This window comes from Podarcis gaigeae, assembly GCF_964106915.1.
Source record: "Podarcis gaigeae genome assembly, chromosome: 15".
NCBI lineage: Eukaryota > Metazoa > Chordata > Lepidosauria > Squamata > Lacertidae > Podarcis > Podarcis gaigeae.
This window is the reverse complement of record NC_139692.1, coordinates 11484864-11505522: the sequence shown is the minus strand read 5'-3', so window position 1 is coordinate 11505522 and position 20659 is coordinate 11484864. Positions and strand designations below refer to the sequence as shown.

General features: G+C 45.0%; 1 protein-coding gene across 5 annotated transcripts in view; it reads right to left on the bottom strand.

Annotated features, from left to right (window-relative positions):
• Positions 1 to 20659, bottom strand: part of FEZ1 (fasciculation and elongation protein zeta 1) — a 48132-nt gene that overhangs the window by 13665 nt on the left and 13808 nt on the right. For 3 of the 5 annotated variants that reach the window (XM_083713681.1, XM_083713678.1, XM_083713679.1), the window contains exons 3-4: positions 16443 to 16542; positions 4976 to 5062 (exon numbers count right to left, since the gene is read on the bottom strand). In XM_083713681.1, the coding sequence (XP_083569807.1) occupies positions 4976 to 5062; positions 16443 to 16542 (187 nt within the window). The remainder of the gene's footprint in view (positions 1 to 4975; positions 5063 to 16442; positions 16543 to 20659) is intronic. The other 2 variants (XM_083713682.1, XM_083713680.1) reach the window with 1 other exon arrangement.

Below are 20659 nucleotides of genomic sequence, written 5' to 3'. Positions count from 1 at the left end.
CTGATGTTTAAATTTCTCGGCAAGAATACATTTTCTTCAGTGTACCTGTTGAGTAGTTTAGGCAAATGTACCTTGCAGGGACCATTCATTATTATTTTTATCAAGGCACTTTAAATACCGTTGATGAAAGCTGAATCATCTAGGTTTGAATCATCTAGGTGAACGCACACAGATGCAATAAATGACAACCAAGTCCAAACACATTTATTTGCTACACGTGTATGCCACCTTCCTGCTCAAAACACTCAAGGTCTTATACATTTTATAAGTTTACAATCTAAGAGATTGAAAATACCTAAAAAAAAATAAAATTCAAAATCGTCTTTGGCTCACCTTCAGTCACTATCTCTCAACATAACATGCCCTACCTCACAGGCTGTGATGATAAAATGGAGGGAGAACCATGGAGGAAAAGTGAGAACGTGCCCATGAGAATCTGGGAATCATGGACATGCTTAGGGACAATCCAGTCGTCTCAAAATAACCCAGATGTGTTAAGGCATAGTACACAATTCTAAAAGCCACAAAGTCACTATTAAGGAGAAGACTACTGTGGTGTTTGCTTCCTAGGTGGGTCATAAGGAAAGGGTTAAAAATGAGTGTGATGTGATTGGCCAGTGGCAACTGGTAGGAGGAGTTAGAGTGAGAGTTGGTGTTGTGTGAAAGTCAGTTGATAGTTGGGAGTTGAAGAAGGAAGAGGGAGGTTTAGTCTGTGGGTTGGTCCAGTTGTGTGGTGAGGGAGTGAAAGGAATTGTTAGGTGGAGTCATATAGATAGTTGGAATAATCAGTTTGAAGTTGTTAGGAACGCATAGAACAGTTACGGAACTAGGATTAAGAAACTGCTAAGAAAAATTAACTGAAACCATAAGCTTGTTCATGCCTATAAATAAACTTGATTATTTGTTAATGTTAACAACTGTTTGGACTCCGTGATTACCCGTGAGGAGAAACGGGTTGGTGGCAGCAAAGAAAGCAATCACAGTGGTGGCACAGGGTCAATGGACCGCCAAACGTCCGGGGGCCCTGTGTGATCGCCACAACTACAAGGAATATTTGGGTACTGAGCCATGGAGGAACCTAGCCCTCCACGTCAGCCTTTGCCAACCAGGTTGTCTCCAGATGTGGCTGGACACCAACTCCATCAGCCCCGCCCCCATCCTTGCAGCCACTTGCTGATAGGCTGCCCTCTGGTGTGCTGCAGTGGCACCATTTCACACGGCCAGAAGGTGGTATTGCAGCTACCGAGTCAAGAAGAATCAGGTGACACAAGGAACCAATAGGGTTCTACGCCAGGCCCTCTTCTAGCCTGGATCCTTTGTCCGAACTACTCTTTGTTGACCTTTCCACTCCGGCTTCCTTCCAGACCACAAATCCTTACAGAGACGAGCTAGATACAAGGCATCCCGATACACTTTAGGAAATATGCAACATCCTTGATGAGCACCATGCTGCCAATATTTTAAAACAAGAACCATGCTTTGATATGATGAGATAACTATTTGCACAAAATTCATTACCCACACATGGGTTGTTATTGTGTTCATCTTTCTGCTTCTCTGGGATTGAGTGTTACACCACTCTGAGAATTGCATCTCTGGGAACATGGGGGTGTCTCCTAACATCTCTCAGTGCCCTTAACAATCTACACTTCCCAGGATTCCTTGTGGGAAGCCATGCCTCTTTAAAGCGGTATCATAGGGCTTGAAATGTATAATGCAGACTGTATTGGCTGCTTGCCCTTCGTCCTTCTTTTATGATGTGCGATTGTTGTTAGGCGTAGTCTCTCCCAAATATTACTACACCATTGCTATCTATCAAATGGTTTGGAAGATTTCCAGTTAGCGGCCATTACTTGGCTACCTGCCAATTCCCAATGCACTTCTTAATTATTCCTGAGGGACGTCTCTTGACACCTACATGTCTGGTGGTTGAATCCCAAGGTTGACCCAATAGCAATCCAACAGACTTTAGCAGGAAACGCTCTACTGCCCTTCTTCTTCAAATATTTTGACACTGTTAACAGCACTGCCCTTCCTAAAACAAATTTAAGAGTTGAAATGCCTTCCATGGAAAAGAAACAAAGCTCTCCTCCATCGATCACTTGTTTTTGTTTTTGTTTTTTTTGTTTTTTCTTATCAAGGCCGCCATCTTTCAAAAGTAAATAAGTCTCCTGCATTCCTTGCAGAAAACACTGCTTGGAACGGTGGGTCATTGCAGCCGCTCAATAAATGGAGTATCATTGCCATGGTAACGAACAGAAATTCTCAGGTGCAGCTGAAAGCCTCTCAGTATGGAATAAGCTCCCGATATTAATGACCGACTCACTCACTCCTCAAACCCTAGAGACAAAAGGAAAGAATCCCACTGAACCACAGTATATGGATTCTGTGGGGGAAAGACGGTGTGAAATTTAACAGCTAGCATGAGCACCAACTCTAAATCTTACTATGCTGTGTATTTTTGTGTCTTTATATTGTAAACCACCCTGTGATCCTTGAATGAAGGGTGATATGCAAATTTAGTAAATAAAAAACCACATTGTGCAGTACCCCATGACTCTAAAGTGTCTCACCCACCCCCTCTTAGAGGTTTGTTAGCAATAAAGGATGCTACCTTATATGAGATTAAACTATTTGTCTATCTAATCTAGTATTGCCAGTTCAGGCTGGCAGTGATATTCCGAGGTCTCAGACAGAGAGAGCCCCTTCCCATCTCCTGCTGCTTCAAGGATCTTCAGCCCCGCATGCTTAAAGCATTTAGAGGCTTCCCAAGGCAGAACTTAGAAGCTAGAAGAATAGCAAAGATCGGTCACTGATTAAACTTCTTTTTAAAAAATGGGCTGACCTGTGGTTCTCCAGATGTGGCTACATGGCCCAGACTTCATGGCCAATAGTCAAAACTGATGGGAGTTGTAGTTATCCACATCTGGATAACCCCAGGCTCTCCATCCCTGGTTTACAGTAACTGGCAGTGGCTAGCCAGGGTGTCAGAGAGGGGTCTCTCCAAGCCCTACCTGAAAACGCCGTGGTTTGAACCCGGGACCTTTTGTACACAAAGGATGTGCTCTACTCCTGAGGGGTGATGGCACACCCCTCATAAGCTTCCCAGTTAGCTGGTGAAAGAGGCAGTGATTGTGTCATTCATGCATTCCCCAAAAAAGACAGAAGCCGTTTTTTGTGCATTTACTTCAATTGTCACATTTATGCCCGGGCAAAATATACCCAACAACACAGCATTACACTACAATCAGGTCTGTGTTTATTTTTAGAAGCTGTTCAGATGGTCCTTTTATCCTATAGCAATGTTGCGTCAACCGGCGGCTGAGGCTGTTTCTACCCACATACTAATTCACGCATGCTCTCTCTCATTCTCCATATTCCAGTCCCCCCAAGGCCACAGGCGGAAGATACGAGATCTAAAGATTTTGGGGAGGAATTTTTCCTCCAAAAACTGTGATGGGTGAGGGATGAGAGAAAGGGATGATGTTGAAAACCACCGGCCAGTTTGAGCAGGGAGGATTCTCAGCTTTAGGAGCCAGTGCTTCCTGGGAAGAATTGCAGGATGGAATTTCCCTTTTTGTTTTGTTTTTAAAAAATGTTCCATTGCTTGCCTTGGGGACTCCTAGGGATGACCCGAAACATTTTGCCGCCTGAGGCAAAGACAATGCCCTCCCACGCCACATACAGAAGGGTTGTTTTGCATGCAGGTGGTCTCAGGTTTAATTACCAGCACCTCCACAAAGAGATGCCATTCTGAAATCTTGTCAGCAATGTCAACACGATGACCATGTACATACACAATAAAGGTAAAGGGACCCCTGACCATTAGGTCCAGTTGTGGCCGACTCTGGGGTTGCGGTGCTCATCTCGCTTTATTGGCCAAGGGAGCCAGCGTACAGCTTCCGGGTCATGTGGCCAGCATGACTAAGCCACTTCTGGTGAACCAGAGCAGCGCACGGAAACGCCGTTTACCTTCCCGCCAGAGTGGTACCTATTTATCTACTTTCACTTTGTGCTTTCGAACTGCTAGGTTGGCAGGATCAGGGACCGAGCAATGGGAGCTCACCCCATTGCGGGGATTCGAACCACTGACCTTCTGATCAGCAAGTCCTAGGCTCTGTGGTTTAACCCACAGTGCCACCCGGGTCCCTTTTACATACACAATAGACAATCTTTATAGAATTCCTTCAAACCATAACAAGTACAAAATGAAATCTTTAGTCTCAAAGTCTCTGAAAATCTTTAACTGAAGCGAGGTACCAGACTGTGTATGATGAAAGACAAGCTGTGAAACCCATCTTATTATAGCATGTACGTATTACAGTTTATAATTTTTGTAAAGTGGTATGTGCATGCAGGTCATCGTCTGTAAAATTTTATTTTCAGTTTATGAAGCAATTCTATATCCTCCCACCATGCTGACGAAGAATTCTACGAAACAGTAGTCAATATCCGGAATCACTGTTCAGTGTTGGACATCATATTTGAATACACAAAGCTTCACAGCTTGTCTTTGTATTTGATATGGTTTGAAGGAATTCTATAAAGATTGTCTATTTTGTATGTACATGGTCATTGTGTTGCCTAGACATTGCTGACGTTCTCTTTGCAACACAGGGGTTTGTTTCATTCTGAAATCTTGGACAGCTGTTAGATGGTCTGGGGACTACAGGTTAGCCGTGCGGTGACAACCCTGTACATGTTTTCTGTTTGCTCTGCAGCCAATGTAGGGGGATGCATAGCAAAGCTGACATCTGAAAGCATTCGAGATGCCCATAAATCTCCACCTGCTCTCCAGCCTCCATTGTGAGCAATTTCTCAAGGCAGATTTGCTGAGCCTGGAAAGAAAGCGGGTTGCCTAACGGGCAAACACCGCTCTTCGGAAAAGGCTGAGCACGTTTGCCGAGCGGGTGGCAGAAGGTGCCTTAGAATTTCCCATCTTTTACACAGGAAAGGCCAAGGGAAGATTGTGTACCTGATCTGCTGTGAGTAGAGGCTCCTCGTTAATACCAGAGTCATTTTCACTCTTCTCGTTAAGCTCTTCCTCTTCCTTCTCGTGGATCTGAAGGGGGAAGAAAACCCAAGCCGCATGCTGATTCAGTAGCAGGTATGGGTGGTCCCCATTTAGGTTTATTCTATTTCTATTTTTATTTTGGTCCTAAGGCTAATCTTTCCTAAATGGACCGGGCAGGTATTCTCTCTGCTTTTTTTGTGTTTTTTTTAAATAGAAAACCAAAGTTCTAAGAAGGAGTTCAAAAGGGTCTGCCATGTTTCATTAAAATCCCCCAAGATCTCCCTCCATGCAACATGCGTCCTTGTTTCGTTTCCTCGTCTTCCCCAGATATCTGGGAGAGGAAAGTGTTGGAGGAAAAGAGGGATCTTTCACTAAAACAAGAGCTCAGAGGAGAAGCCTAGAGAGGAGATAATGACACCCGGCAGGCAATAGCACTGAAATATCTGGCAAGAAGCATCAATATGAAGTGTGACTCAGCACTACCACTTGGCATTTTCGGGCAGCTTCCAGAGCCCAGGGAGAGCCAGCCAGGACACCACCAATTCTGTTCTCCCTCCACCATTAAATTTTATTTGGCTGTGTCTTCTTCACACAGCCAGGAGTGTACTGGCAAATTCACAAGTGAAGGGTCCCTTCACAATGGCCACAGCCAGGTCTGCTCCTAAGATTATGCAACCTTCTAAGATTACAACAACAAACAAACCTATGGTCACGTAAAGCATCCTCAATAAACACACGAGACGTAACCGGCTGGGTTCTTAGATAAATAAGGTATACTATTCATTGTATCAAATTGTAAATTTCAACAGAAGTAACTCATAAAGTGGTCCACAGCTACTACGATGCCATAAGATCCACTGTTTTGTAATATCACACATGTGCTTTAACTACTGATGAAGCCCAGGATGGTGAAACAAGGCCAATATTCCAGAAAGCCTTGTCTAGACTCTGTGATAGGAGTTTTGTGGAACTGTAAAAACCTTTCATGTGGATTGTTTGGACTTTATGAACAGAAAGGCGGAATAGACACCATTACACAGATGGACCTTATGCATGAACTGACTAGAGAATTATCTGATCCACTGGGTCTTCTGCTTTGTTCGTTTGTTGAACTTTATGAGTTACTTCTGTTTAAATTTACAATTTGATATAATGAATAAAGGTAAAGGTAAAGGGACCCCTGACCATTAGGTCCAGTTGTGACCGACTCTGGGGTTGTGGCGCTCATCTCGCTTTATTGGCTGAGGGAGCCGATGTACAGCTTCCAGGTCATGTGGCTAGCATGACTAAGCCGCTTCTGGCGAACCAGAGCATCACACGGAAACGCCATTTACCATCCCACCGGAGCAATACCTATTTATCTACTTGCACTTTGATGTGCTTTCAAACTGCTAGGTTGGCAGGAGCAGGGACCGAGCAATGGGAGCTCACCCCGTCGCAGGGATTCAAACCGCCGACCTTCTGATCAGCAAGTCCTAGGCTATGTGGTTTAACACACAGTGCCACCCACGTCCCTGATACAATTAATAGTATACCTTATTTATCTAAGAACACAGCCGGTTACGTCTCGTGTGTTTATTGAGGGTCTTCTAAGACTAGACAATAATCTAATTATACAGTAACAATAATTAGGGATGCGTTGCACCAATCAATGCAGATCACCTTTCAGCTAGATCTACTTTTTTAGGTGCGCACCATTCTCCTGAAATGGAAGCACCTTGTGTTTTCAGTGTGCCTAAATTATTAACTCTGGAGCATACAAAGCAACAACTCATATGTGTTCTTCCTTCTCGCCTTCTCCAGGAGCCAATCCTCAATGACCGACTCACCTCCTTTCACTCTGATTGGCTCCAAATGACAGGTGGCCGCCTGTCATGGATGCTTCAGGTGAGATTCTTGCATTGCAGGGGGTTGGACTAGATGACCCTCAGGGTCCCTTCCAACTCTTAAGATTCTATGAATCGGTGCAAAGATGGAGAAGACTTCTTTTCAGATCTGAGCCATTGGCCGACTTCTGATGCTGGACCCCTACCACTGCCGGATTTATGTATAAGCTAAACAAGCTATCGCTTAGGGCCCCACTCTCTTGGGGGCCCCCAAAAAATGTAAAGGGGGGAAAACTGCATATACATTTCCAAAATATAAGATACAAAACAAATAAAATAAAACCTACATACAGTGTTTTGTGTGGGCTCCTATGATGTAAGTAACGGGCCCCTGATCATTTTAAGTTAGAGCTTAATCGTCATTTCACTGTTAATATACTTCTTCTTAATTGTATTTCAGTTCAGCAATTAATTTGATAAAATACATATTTTGTTATGTGCAAATGGCTTCAGATACCTATTAGGTCCATAAATTACCATATAGCATTTATTCAACCCAAAAAACAGCAACAATTTGTTGTTGACAAAGGACAGCTGGACATATAAAGGGCCCCATTACCTTCAGTAGCTTAGGGCCTCATCGAACCTAAATATGGCCCTGACCCCTACCATTATCACGATAATGACCTCCTTGTGGTCTTCTGATAGGTATCTGGGCCAGCCACAGAATGTCTTATCAAATGAGTTTTTAGTCTGATTCACCAGGGCTCTTCCTATTTGTCTAGCTGCCATTCTCATTTCCCATAAAGTGGCCCCTACATCAGGGGCATTGTGAAGCGTAAAACAGCAACTGGAACCAGAAGCTCATGGAGAATAAGGTTATCAATGGCTAGAAGCCAAGGTAGCTCTGCCCGGCCTCCACAGTAGAAGGCAGTGATGCTTTTGAATACCAGTTGCTGGGAAATGCAAGGGGGGAGAGGGCTCTTGTGCTTGGGTCCTGCTGGCTGGCCACTGTAAAAACAGGGTGCTGCATTAGAAGGGCCATTCTGATTTGATTACTTAAAGCCAGCCTCTTCAGAATTGAATTACTTTACAGGAAATTTAAAAACAATACTCATGCTCAAGGAAGGCTGTAGCCAGAGATTTTCTCTGAAGGGACCAGTTCTGGTTCCCTAGCGAGTCACACTCAGCCTTCAACTTATAAGGGCCATTCCAAAAAGCCAGGAAGTCCTCCCTTCCTGTTTGATTCTTATTTAGGAAGGCGATCAATATTTTCTGGCCTCACTGTTTCACTGGCTCCAGCAGTTTATTTGACTGAATTGCTGCACTGGCTGACGCCACTAGCATCACCCGCTTCCTGAAGCTGAGATTGCATAACACCCACTAGAACGCTGGAAGAGGTAGCTGCTGCAGAGCTTGTCAAACAAGGCAGGCGAGAGCCTTGCGATCCACTTTCCGGAAGTCACTACTAATTCTTACAAATATGCCCCCTGGGCAGAGGCCAAAATACCCGACATGCACCTGCTTTACTTGCAGACCTAGCACAAAGCCTCCATGGGCAGTTGCCGGGGTGTGTGTGTTTGTGTGTGAGAGATGTGTTGGCAGGGCCCACTGCTGTGCCAACAACTGCTCTGGACCTCCTCAGCCACCATATTAATTTCTGTAATATAACATCACGTTAAGGCATGGTAGTAAGTTAACTTGGCGAATCCCAGCCACCCAGTGCTGGTTGCTGTGGGACGTTTAGGCTTCAAACATAACTCTGCATGATTTTGCTAGTTAGTATATGAAGGGGTTAAGGACCACAGAGTTAGATCACGCTTCCTCATCCCCAGTGAGGGAGGAAGTGATGTATTTCTTCCTTCCCTTCCCTTACCCTCCTTCTCCATGACTCAACGTGGCTTCTAGCTTCAGACACATGTCTGAATCTATATTTCCGTATTTCTACTAAGAATATTCTTAGCTGCATTTCCAATTGCTGCTGCATAGGACAATGCAGGTCTGTGGCCTCAGATAAGTAAGTAAAGCATTTTTCAACTGACTTCACTGTGTAGTCTATTTCATTGCAGGAGGGTAAAAGGGGGTCAGCTGTTTCACACAACAGAATGAAATAAATAAGGTTTAATAGACTATTCCTATGTTTCACTAAACCGCATGACAATGGCATTTAAACTCTGCTACTGGGGCTCTCTGGGTGCAGGCCCCATGCTTTTCAATTCAGACTTTTTTCCTTTGCTGTTAACCCACACACACGGTTCTCTAGAGGATTAAATATAATTAATATATCCTCTTACCGATTCCCATCAATTGCCAAGCTCTTGCATGCATCAAGCAAGCTTACCTGGGCCCACGTAAGAGGGGAACCAGTGTTTTGACAAAAGGTCCCACAAGCTTAGAGCCAGCTCCTGCCCACCAAGGGATCTGGCCCTCAGGCCAAAAAAAGGGAGCCCCACCCACTTCTAAAAGCCAGCAAAAATATTCCAGCCATCTTCTCTAGAGCACACTTGCAGTCAGGAACGTTAAGTGACGGGAGCCTAAGAGGTCAAGGAAGAATTGCAGAGCAGCCAGGATATAAAATACAGGTAGCCTAATGGGTTTAAAACACATTAAATTGCACCAAGCATAAATGACATAGTGTTTTGAACGTAGTTTAAAAAATAAGGTCCAAGTGCACATTTGTATTCATAGGGCAGTTCTGGGGGCAAACTGACTTCTTAGCAGGCAGTTGGGTAGGATCCTGCCTGCCCACCCTTTTTTCCTTAGGAACACTTCGTTACGGGTGCTTTGTTGTGTACTCAGTGCTCTTTATGCAGGCACGTTTTTCGCAGCACGCACACAACATCAAAATGTCGCCCCTATTTTCCCCCATTTTATCCAGATTTACTGTTTCTGCCAGTGTCTCTGTGTATGTTATTCATCGGTAGGGATACAAGAAGGAACCGTTTTCCATTCTGCCCTGTATTCATTGCACAGTTTCCATTCCACTGCAGGCCGTCTACCATCAAAAAACTCTGCTATTTCAGTGCAAAGGAAAAGCAATGTAAATGTGAGGAAGGGGGGGCATCATCAATTGTGTATCATTTGCAGACTGAAAACAACAACAGCTCTAGACAATTGGAAAATAATATTGGGCAGCATTTAAATGCTGGACAGCATTTAGACAAGAATGGCATTGTATGAATACTGCACAAAGCTTTTATCCATTTAATATCTTTTATTATATTTCTATCCCAACTTTCCTCCCAGCAGGTCGAGTGCTCAAAACATCGATTCTATAAAACATATTTTGCTGCACTGTGCGAAATACGAGCAAGCCAGGGCTGAACTGATATTACCCTTGCTGGTACCTTTCCCAGGAAAATCAGAGGCTCACTATGTCAGGTTCCTATTGGAAGACCGGACAAACGCTAGAACATTAGCAGTGGCGAAGTTTTTATCGGTGGTTGCAAGAATCAATGATCCCTATCTTTTGAACAAAATGCTTGTTTAACCTGGAGGTAGGCTGTCTGAATTGTGCATTGCTTTGTAACAATTTGTTGGGTCTCTGGACCGTAATAAAGATTGATTGATTGATTTAATATGTTTTATTATATTTCTATCCCAGCTTTCCTCCTAGCAGGTCAAGGGGGTATACACAATTCTCCCCTCACAACAACCCTGTGAGGTAGACCAGGCTGAGGGACAGTAACTGGCCCAAAGTCACCCAATGAGCTTCATAGCTGAGTGGGGATTTGAACCCTGATCTCTGAGTCCCCCGTGAACTGCTGAGTGGAAACACGCTAAATCTCCACAAATAAAAGAGCTAGGGGGAGAGCGAGTCTGAGGGACCACAGGTTTTTCACCATTGCTATACAGTGGCACTGGAAGGAGTGCTCAATGGAAGGACAGATCCTGAAGCTGAGACTCCAATACCTCATGAGAAGAGAAGACTCCCTGGAAAAGACCCTGATGCTGGGAAAGATGGAGGGCACAAGAAGAAGGGGATGACAGAGGACGAGATGGTTGGATAGTGTTCTCGAAGCTACCAGCATGAGTTTGACTAGACTGCGGGAGGCAGTGGAAGACAGGAGGGCCTGGCGTGCTCTGGTCCAGGGGGTCACGAAGCGTTGGACACGACTAAACGACTAAACAATGACAATACAGTGGTACCTTGGGTTACAGACGCTTCAGGTCACAGATGCTTCAGGTTACAGACTCCGCTAACCCAGAAATAGTACCTCAGGTTAAGAACTTTACCTCAGAATGAGAACAGAAATTGTGCGGCGGCAGTGGGAGGCCCCATTAGCTGAAGTGGTACCTCAGGTTCAGAACAGTTCCAGGTTAAGAACGGACCTCCAGAACGAATTAAGTTTGTAACCCGAGGTACCACTGTACACTTTAAAGCCAAAGCTCTTCTTGGTTTCAGGAGCCTTTTCTAGCCTCACCCAGAGATGCCAGGTGAGCATGGGGCACTGAATCTCAGGGTCGAGGGTTCGAGGTCCTCGTTGGGCAAAAGATTCCTGCATTGAAGGGGGTTGGACAAGATGGCCTTCATGGTCCCCTCCAGCTCTACAATCCCATGATTCTATGAAGCTAGAAGTTTCTGCAGTCATAGCATGTGCTCTGCCCCTGTGCTTCACCCCTAATGTTCATCATCTGAATCAGCTTTGAGAAGCAATTGCACATTCACTTGAGACTCGTCCATTTACAAATGAACAGCCCTGATACCTGACCATGAGGTAAAGGGGTTTCTCTCTATGGCTACATACACACCATACATTTAAAGTGGTGCATTGCTTCCCCACCCACCCCAAAGAATCCTGGGAACTGTAGTTTGTTAATGGTGCTGGGAATTGTAGTTCTGTGATGGGTAGACGATAGACCCCAGGATTCTTGTGCTTGAAATGTATGTTGTGTATGCAAACCTTGTCTTTTCTAGACTCTGGAATTATTTCCATTGATTTTAAAAGACTGCTATTTCATTTTTAAAAAGCTCTTCTCCAAATAAAACCTGGATGAAATACAAAGCTATTTTAATTTATTCCTTGGTCCTGAGCAAAGGAGTGATTTCGCCTGTTCAGCTGCTTTCAAGGTCAGCGAGTTCTGGCTACAATACAAGGCGGTGCAGGAAGAAGAAACTGCATCACAGCAAGGGTTATTCAAGGTTTGCTTAGGAGTGTGTCCCTCTCAGCTTTCGAAACCCTACTAGCAGATTAGCAAGAACCCCTCAACATCTGGAGGCAATCCAAGGGCCCAAACAAGAACAGTAAAGGTACAGGTAAAGGTAAAGGGACCCCTGACCATTAGGCCCAGTCATGACCGACTCTGGGGTTGCGGCGCTCATCTCGCTTTATTGGCTGAGGGAGCCGGAGTACAGCTTCCAGGTCATGTGGCAAGTAGATGACTAAGCCGCTTCTGGCGAACCAGAGCAGCGCACGGAAGGTAACGCCGTTTACCTTCCTGCCAGAGCGGTACCTATTTATCTACTTGCACTTTGATGTGCTTTAGAACTGCTAGGTTGGCAGGAGCAGGGACCGAGCAACGGGAGCTCACCCCGTCGTGGGGACTCGAACCGCCGACCTTCTGATCGGCAAGCCCTAGGCTCTGTGGTTTAACCCAAACAAGAACAGACGTTATGCTAAATGCACCATCGGAGCTTGGAAAGTTCATTTTTAAAAAAGAAACTATTCTCTAATAAATTCCAGATTGCAACATCAAGTGTGCCACATGAGAGAAAAAGAAAAGGAAGGAAGGAACTAATTCCAGATCACATTCGTCGCTTTGCTAAACAAACTAGTTCAGTTTATGGCTCGAGTTCATCCAAATAATCCTCAGCCAAAAAAAGAAAATCAATTGAGGTGTCGACTTTACAGCAGTGAAGTTCAGAACACCAATGACAAACTGTTCTCTTCTCCTTTTTTAAGACGCTGCCTGGAGCTCTGAACATCGGAGAGGACAGTGACGATGGCTGTCAAGAGCATCCTCAAAGACCCACATCATATGCCTGTATGCTGGGGGTGGGGTGCTAGATCTCCTACAGGCTCCCACTGCCCGCTGAAAATAACATCTCTCTGGCCATCTGTTGTTCATGCTTCCTGGCCCGATTAAATTAGCCCTTCACTCCAGCGAACCCATTAATAATATAAGGCCTAATAAGTTATTGTTGACTGAGCAGAATAGCAGGCTCCTGGTGGAAGCTGCAATTCTCCATGCGTCAGCCTACAAAGCCAACACACACATTACAATATGATATGATAATCTTTATTGTCATTGTCCCATACAAAGCAACAAAACTGAAAAAATCTACATAAGATATTCAAAAACCAACAAGCCTGCCATCCCAGCTATCCCAACCTGGTTAGCCCCCTAAAAACTCTGATACCCCATTTTTAAATAAAATATACTCCCGTAGAGACTCCTTACATTGCATTTAAAACCAAAATCACATTTGGATAGAAACTGTTTCTCAGGCAGCTAGTCCTAGTCTTTATAACCCTGTACCTTCTTCCAGAAGGCAGAAGCTGAAAGAGATCATTTCCGGGGTGCGCACTATCCTGCACTATCTCTGCAGCTTTCTTATGGCACCTGGAAGCATAGATTTGATCCAAGGGGGGAAGAGTGCATTCTCTCCGCAGTCTTTACAACCCTGGACAGCATTGTCTTTTCTCTGACTGTGCAGCTCCCAAACCACACACACAGACCATAAGTTATCCTGCAACATTTTGGGAGGACAAAGTGGGACGCCACCCTCCCACCCGTGCTGTCTCCGCTCTCCATAGCTGCCCCACCACTTCTCTCGCCCTTACCCACTTGGCCCCCCACCCGTCCTGCCACTTTTCTCATGCCCCCACCCACCCACTGCTTCTCACCCTTGCCCGCCCACCCACGAGATCAGGGTGCCCTGGGATGAAGGCAGAGCCTGGAGCGCCTTCAAAGAAAGCAGGGCCACCCCGCCTAAAACAGGACACTTGGCAAGTATGACACTCTTGGAGCAGATAGGTATAAAAGTGAAACGATTCCTTTCTTTAATTTCAGCTGGGGTGCACATGATACATCCAACCCCGTGGCTGGTTATTGTCAGGGACTGGGCAGAGGAGGAATGGTGGAGACGGCCTCCCCACCCTGACCCTTCCAGAGAGGAGGAAGAGGAAGACAGTATATATTTACAACAAGAGTTTGAGGGAAGTCACAGCTCAGAGGCAGATGAGAGGGGAAGTGGGGAAATCATGGGAGAGCCAGAGTAACACCAGGCTGACATGTTGTCATTAGAAAGGATTCCAGACCCTCCATCTCCCAGAACCCGGTGAGCGTTAAAAGTAGGAGAGCAAAGAGCTCAAAGACAGAGGGCACGTAGCATCACCTGTAGAGGAGATGGTGAGAATGATGAATGAAGAAGTGGGAGAGACGGGGGGTGGAGATTCACTCGGGACAACACCATTATCCAAGAGGCTGGGTTCTACAGAGCCTCTCTCTGTAAATACAGTGGTACCTCGGGTTACAGACGCTTCAGGTTACAGACTGCTAACCCAGAAATAGTACCTCGGGTTAACAACTTTGCTTCGGGATGAGAACAGAAATTGTGCAGTGGCAGCGGGAGGCTCCATTAGCTAAAGTGGTACCTCAGGTTAAGAACAGTTTCAGGTTAAGAACAGACCTCCAGAATGAATTAAGTTCTTAACCTGAGGTACCACTGTATTGAAATAAAAAAGGACGGTAAGTAACTTTTCCTTGTCTTTATACTTTCCTAGGAAACCAGTCGGGAGCCGCTGACAGCATTCTGACAGTTGTCCCACCACCTTCAGATTCAGATGGTGGCCAGCCCTGCCATTTGACAGAGTGAGGCAACCACCTTAGGTGGCAGGAGCTGCGGGAGACAATCACACAGCATATAAATGCTGTTCAATCAATAACGTGCACCCATGGAGCTTCTCCATGAGAGCAGCAATGCTTGCCAATCAGGGATCCCAGTCACGTGGGGAAGCTGGATGAAAGTGAGCAGGCAGAACCTCCTCACGCTAATGCCAGATTTGTGGCTGCTGGGGGAGCGGCATGCAAACATGTTAGACACAACAATAGTAAAGATGTCCTCACCCCCCCCCCCCTTTCATCTTCTGTATTCACTGAGCACATGGGGTGAAGTGTTCTTTGAAAACTCCTACAGATGCACTAAAAAGAGAGCTGAAAAGTGCTCCCAAAGCTGTGAGCTGCCTTTTGAATGCTACAGGCCTAATTTAACTGCAACTGGGGGGTGGGGTGGAATTGCACCAAATTCTGTGAATTATATATGACTCCGAATACGGAGTGTGGATTTCCAAGAGCTGCGTTTGAAGTATGTTTTTCCTTCCCTTCATTTCTGTTTCCTTCTTTTCTAGGCTACAATTAGCCCTCGGGTTTCAAAAATTAGAGAAACGTTGAGGTGAAAACACCCAACACCGAAATGGCAAAAGTTTCTGATGCATAGTTAAAAATAAATACTGTCTTCAACATTTCAAAATGTCTAACTTAAATATTGTCAGATATTGTTATTTTTAAGATGCTGGTTTCTACAAGCCCCTTCCCCTTTGATTCCCCCAGACCAAATCCTTATTAGACTTACCAGATGCTCCCAATACCAAGAAAATTGTCACCAGATTATACTTCAAGAATGCAAGCATTCTCTACTTTAAGAATGCAAGGGTCTTTCAAAATCCACTAACCCCCTTGGGGTCTTCCAGACTCCACAGTTTTCATCATCGCTATGAATTCTCATCTTTAGTCTCATCCCAAACCAACATATGATGTCCTGCCAATCTCCAGAGTTTCCTTTCCACTGGAGAGTTAAAGGTTTCTCCTTCATTTCAAAAAAATCACAAGCTAAGAAGACAATAATTGGTGTTCCTTATCTCAGAATGCTCTAGCTCTATATAGACCAGAGCCTTATAGTGAATCCTAATTCTGACATATTCATCAGGCAAAGTCCTAACCCCAGCCCCCACCCCTCTCGTTCTCTTGTTCAATAGGTTTTGTTGGAAGGAAAAGGCAATAGAGGACCTCACTGCTTCCAAGTTGTCTAACACAAGAGCCTCTTTCCCTCTAGTCTTTCAACAACACTCCAAAAGGGCACACTGGCAGATGCAGAAGGACCCAGACGATCCTTCGCTCTGTGATGTGTGTATTCTTTTAGCCATCACAGCCACCATTGTCCTGAAGGCTGCAAACTATTGTTCCGAACGTGTCAGGGGTAGAGGCGGTACAAACATCGCCAATGTCAATCTCAGAGCGAACAACAGCCTAGAGGACAATGCCTCCCTTGACACACACATATCAAGCTGTTTCATTCACTGTTCCCCCTCATTATACATGCCTTTCCATTACCAAAGGACGGTGACCCCAATTCAAGGATTGCTGAGAGATCTGTTCAGCTACCTGACAAGAGCTTCGTTCTCACATTCGATTACTCCTGTGTCCTGGAATGGCAGCCAGCTGTAATTTTTGTTTTGCTTGCGTTCATGCAGCTGCTTAACCGCTGTCCTCCCATTTCACTGTGCTTCAACAGCATACTGCTGCCCAAGCTTGCCAATGATTATTCCATCTTATGATTCATGGACGGGAAAGGGGGGGAGGACACAAATCCAAGGAAGTACCTCTGTGTCGGAGACATTGCCGTTTAGCACCTCAACGTTAGGATCCCTCCAGTCTTCGGTGATGGATGGGATGTAATTGTCTGTAAGAGCATCCCAAACCCTGGAGAGAGAAAAGGCAAGAGGTTGTTAATGGAGGAAAGCTGCCTTGACAACAGGGGTGCACCCCTCGGAGCAATTTGCTCAGCGGGCAGCGTTCAAAAGAGAGCAGGAGGAAAATAAGAGCCACAAAGCCGCCACATCCAGTTCAGCGGAATGGCCCCAGTCGCAAACAATCACTAAACCGCCTACGATGTCCAAGCTGAACACAGTGCTGTAGTTGATCTGAACTGAATTCTCTTTGCTGAGATCGAATTCAAAAATATTAAATGACAGGAGGGGTTCTAATTCAGTTTTAACGTGAAAAATATTCAGTCTATGAAACAATGGTTTGGATCAAAAAGGTGCCCTTCTGATAGAAAAAGGTGTCTTTCATATGCAGAAGGGTCCTTTTGCCCCAGCAATGGGCAGAAGGCAGACTGGGATCTACTGGCAGACTCTGGGAGGTTTCCAGTAGATCAGCAAAGGTCTGAGACGTCTGCTATTTTTGGTTGCACAATTGGAACAGACTGGAAGTTCTTACGCAACAAACCCACTTCCCCCCTAATTTTGGACTTTTTGCGATAAGGAAAATGACAGAAAAATGCAATCAAAACTAGTCTAACACTTGCTTTGACACAATATCATCTAATCTCCCAGCAAACAAGTTAGAATGAATGCTCTTTAAATAGCTAACCTTGACTAACCTTCCCGCAAAAAAAATTGGATGAATGGTCAACAAACAGGCCATACAAAGTGCCCAAAATAGCTAAATTAGGCTACTGAAATGACAAAAGTTTAGGTAATCAGAAGCAGACTTTTGTGTGAAAGCCTGAGCTCAGTTCTGATAATGAAAGCAAATTTATAGGCTCAGCATTTCCTCAGGGACATCCAGTTCCTTAATTCTAACTGCATGTCTTTTGTACTTGGCTCTGCCTGACAGAATTTTGGGTTCTAGATCAAACAAGATTCAACTCTGCACATCCCTGTTTCACACCTCATGCAAGAGCATTGTGTGAGGAGAAACAAAACTCAGTCTAACAACTTTCTTCCACTAGCACAAGACAAGAAGCAGCCAAAGATCTGCTACAGAACCTCCATATTTTGCAACTAAGCAAACTGTGAGCATAATGAGGTTCTTTAGATGCAGCCAATTGGTTGCAATCATTAAAATGTTTGCTTCCAAACACTCTATTCAGATAAACCCTGCCATTCCAAAAGAGTAGAGTAAACAATAAGTTTTCGTAAGAGTTCCAGCAGACCAGTCACTATGATTCTTGTTTTAACTGACATGAGAATTGAAGCAGAGAAATCTTGGCATCTTCTGGTTTAATGCCTAATCCCCCAAAGAAGGCAGTAAGGCAGGTCAGGAATTGCAGAACCACAGATAGCTCGAAGTAAGCATCTTGCCCATCAAAGCTTGAGAGCAGGCAGAGCATCTCTAAGATTCTACCCTCAAGGGGAGGGACTATAACTCAGTACATGAATGAATGCTTTTCCTGTCAAATGACAAGCTAAATCCCTGGCATCTCCAGTTGAATTGTCAAGCAATTGATGTTGGGGAAACACCTTCTGCCCCAAACCCTGTCAATTTGCACCCTTGTTAAAATCAGCTACAGCTAAACCTCTTAGGAGCACTCAGCCCAAGCTTGCTTTCGTCATTCTTGTATCTGAATTGTTTCCCAGTGACGTCTTCCACCACTAGACCATTCAGTGTGTCATTTTTTGGCGGCATCCCCAAAGCAGATGGCTTGCGGGAAAAGGCTTCTGATAAACTTGAGTGTCACCTGCTGCAAACCAGTCCAAAACCGGACGCTTGGGCCTTGTTACCCAAAGCACGGAACATTCTCTCCAACGTTTAGAACTTCCTGCTTGTTACCTGGCCCTTGCCACCTCTGCTTCTCACACCCCTGCTGCCACCACATGATTTGTTTGCAGTGAAACAGCCCAGTGGCTGCCATGTTTATTTCTATGTGTGCCATGCACACATGGGCAAAGTACCATGCAGGACCAGTATGGGCATGGCAGCAGGACCCATATAACACCACACACACAAGGGGGAGCGATATGCTGACCCCAACCTTATGTACAACTTGATCACAAGATTTATCATTTAGGTTATTCTGTCTAGATCTGAGTTTTTCAACCATATGTTGTTGGACTATGACTCCCCTCATCCTCACACAGTTTAGCCAGTTATTAGGGATGATGGGAGTTGTAATCCAACAACATTTGGGGCCCAAGGGTGAAGAACATTGGTCTAGATGATGTGGCGAGCTCACCACTGATAACTCATAAATGTGTCATTTCTGTGCACAAGTGGTTATCTTGATGGTATATGTAAACAGCTCAGGACTGCAATACCTCAAGGACTGCCTCTTTCCATATGAACCTCTCCAGACCCTGAGATCATCTTCTGAGGCCCTCCTTCGTGTGCCTCCTCCTTGAGAGGTCCGGAGGGTGGCAACACGAGAACGGGCCTTCTCTTCAGTGGCTCCCCATCTGTGGAATGTTCTTCTCCCCAGGGAAGTTCGCCTGGCGCCTTCATTATACACCTGTAGGCCGCCAGGCAAAAACGTTCCGTTTTAACCAGGCCTTTGGCTGATCTGATTTACATCCAATGCCAGACATATCCAAAGTCCGTTTCAGGGGCCGAATTCGGCCCGCCGGTCGATTTAAACCGGCCCCCGTGGCAGTATATGTCTTGGGGTGAAATCCCAAAAAAAGCTCAGCAACATCAATCTTAAGAAAACCTCAACAACTTTGGTCGGCCCTCATGTATGTTCACTTCATTAAATCTGGCAATCTTTGAAAAAAGTTTGGAGACCCCTGGATGCCCTTTAAAATGTTGGGGGGGGTGCTATTGGGTTGTTGTTTTTATTTTTATTATGTATTTTGTGGTTTTATATCTTGATCTTATTTTGTGAACTGCCCTGAGACCCTTGGGTATAGGGCGGTATATAAATTTTAAGAAAAGAAGAAGAAGAAGAAGAAGAAGAAGAAGAAGAAGAAGAAGAAGAAGAAGAAGAAGAAGAAGAAGAAGAAGAAGAAGGAAAGAGGAGGAGGAGGAGGAGGAGGAGGAGGAGGAGGAGGAGGAGGAGGATTGGTATAAGTAGTAGCGTTTTTTTCAGATCATTGTGCCCAGTCAACTACACTGCTGAGGCATCTTCCAAAGCCCTAATATCCAACTGTAGGCTTCCAACCATGCATTCTCCCCTAGGTCTTGAGTGCTTTCGTACAAAGCTTGACTAGGACTCTGCAGGTAGCAAGAACAGTCAGAGGCGCCAGGTTGCCACCAAAATTGAGGGGGCCGGCAGTCAACGTCACACACATTGTGCACATTTGTGAGGAGGAGCTGGCCACTGGACCTGCGATGCACAGTGCACAACATACGCAGGGCCACATCAGGATTGAGGGGGTCCAGCCCCCTTAAAGCAAGTATTGACGGGGCTGAGGTGCCTTCAGTCCCCTAGAGTCGGTGTGTCTGACAGCAGTAGTAAAAAAGATGGTTCTACTTGAGTCCCCCTTTAACTTTTAAGTGCCTAAGCAATTCTCTTCTTTAGATGCAGAACCATTAGTAGATGTTTTCTTGTAGGTAAAGGCAAACCAGTCTCTGCCCAAATCTTCTAAGCTTGAGCTGCAGAGACACAGCTCACATTCATCTTTACTGAAGCAATGGCACAAAAAGATTGATGGGAAAGAAGCCCTAGAACAATAATACTAATGAAAATGCATTTGACATGATGTGCCCACTCACACAGGCATCGAAAATATACTCATGCCTCTTTTTAATTTCCAAATATTTAGCATCCACGAGCCAAGCTGTTCAGGGTTTAAAAATATATATTCTCATGTAGTTCATCCATGCTGGGACTGCAACTACGGCGGCTGCTAACACTTCATCCCCAAAAGGAGGAAACGCATCACACACCCAAAAGGCAAACATTTGCATGCAATTTACACGTGCTAATTTATATGCAGATTTAGAAAGGATTTCTATAATTTAAATAAAAATACAATATATTTCACCAGCGCAGTTGTAAGACATCAATCTTTTAGTATGTCAACATCCTCACTGTGGAACTCCCTGCCACTTGATATTAGACAGGAACCTTTGCTGTACTGTTTTTTGGTGCCTGCTT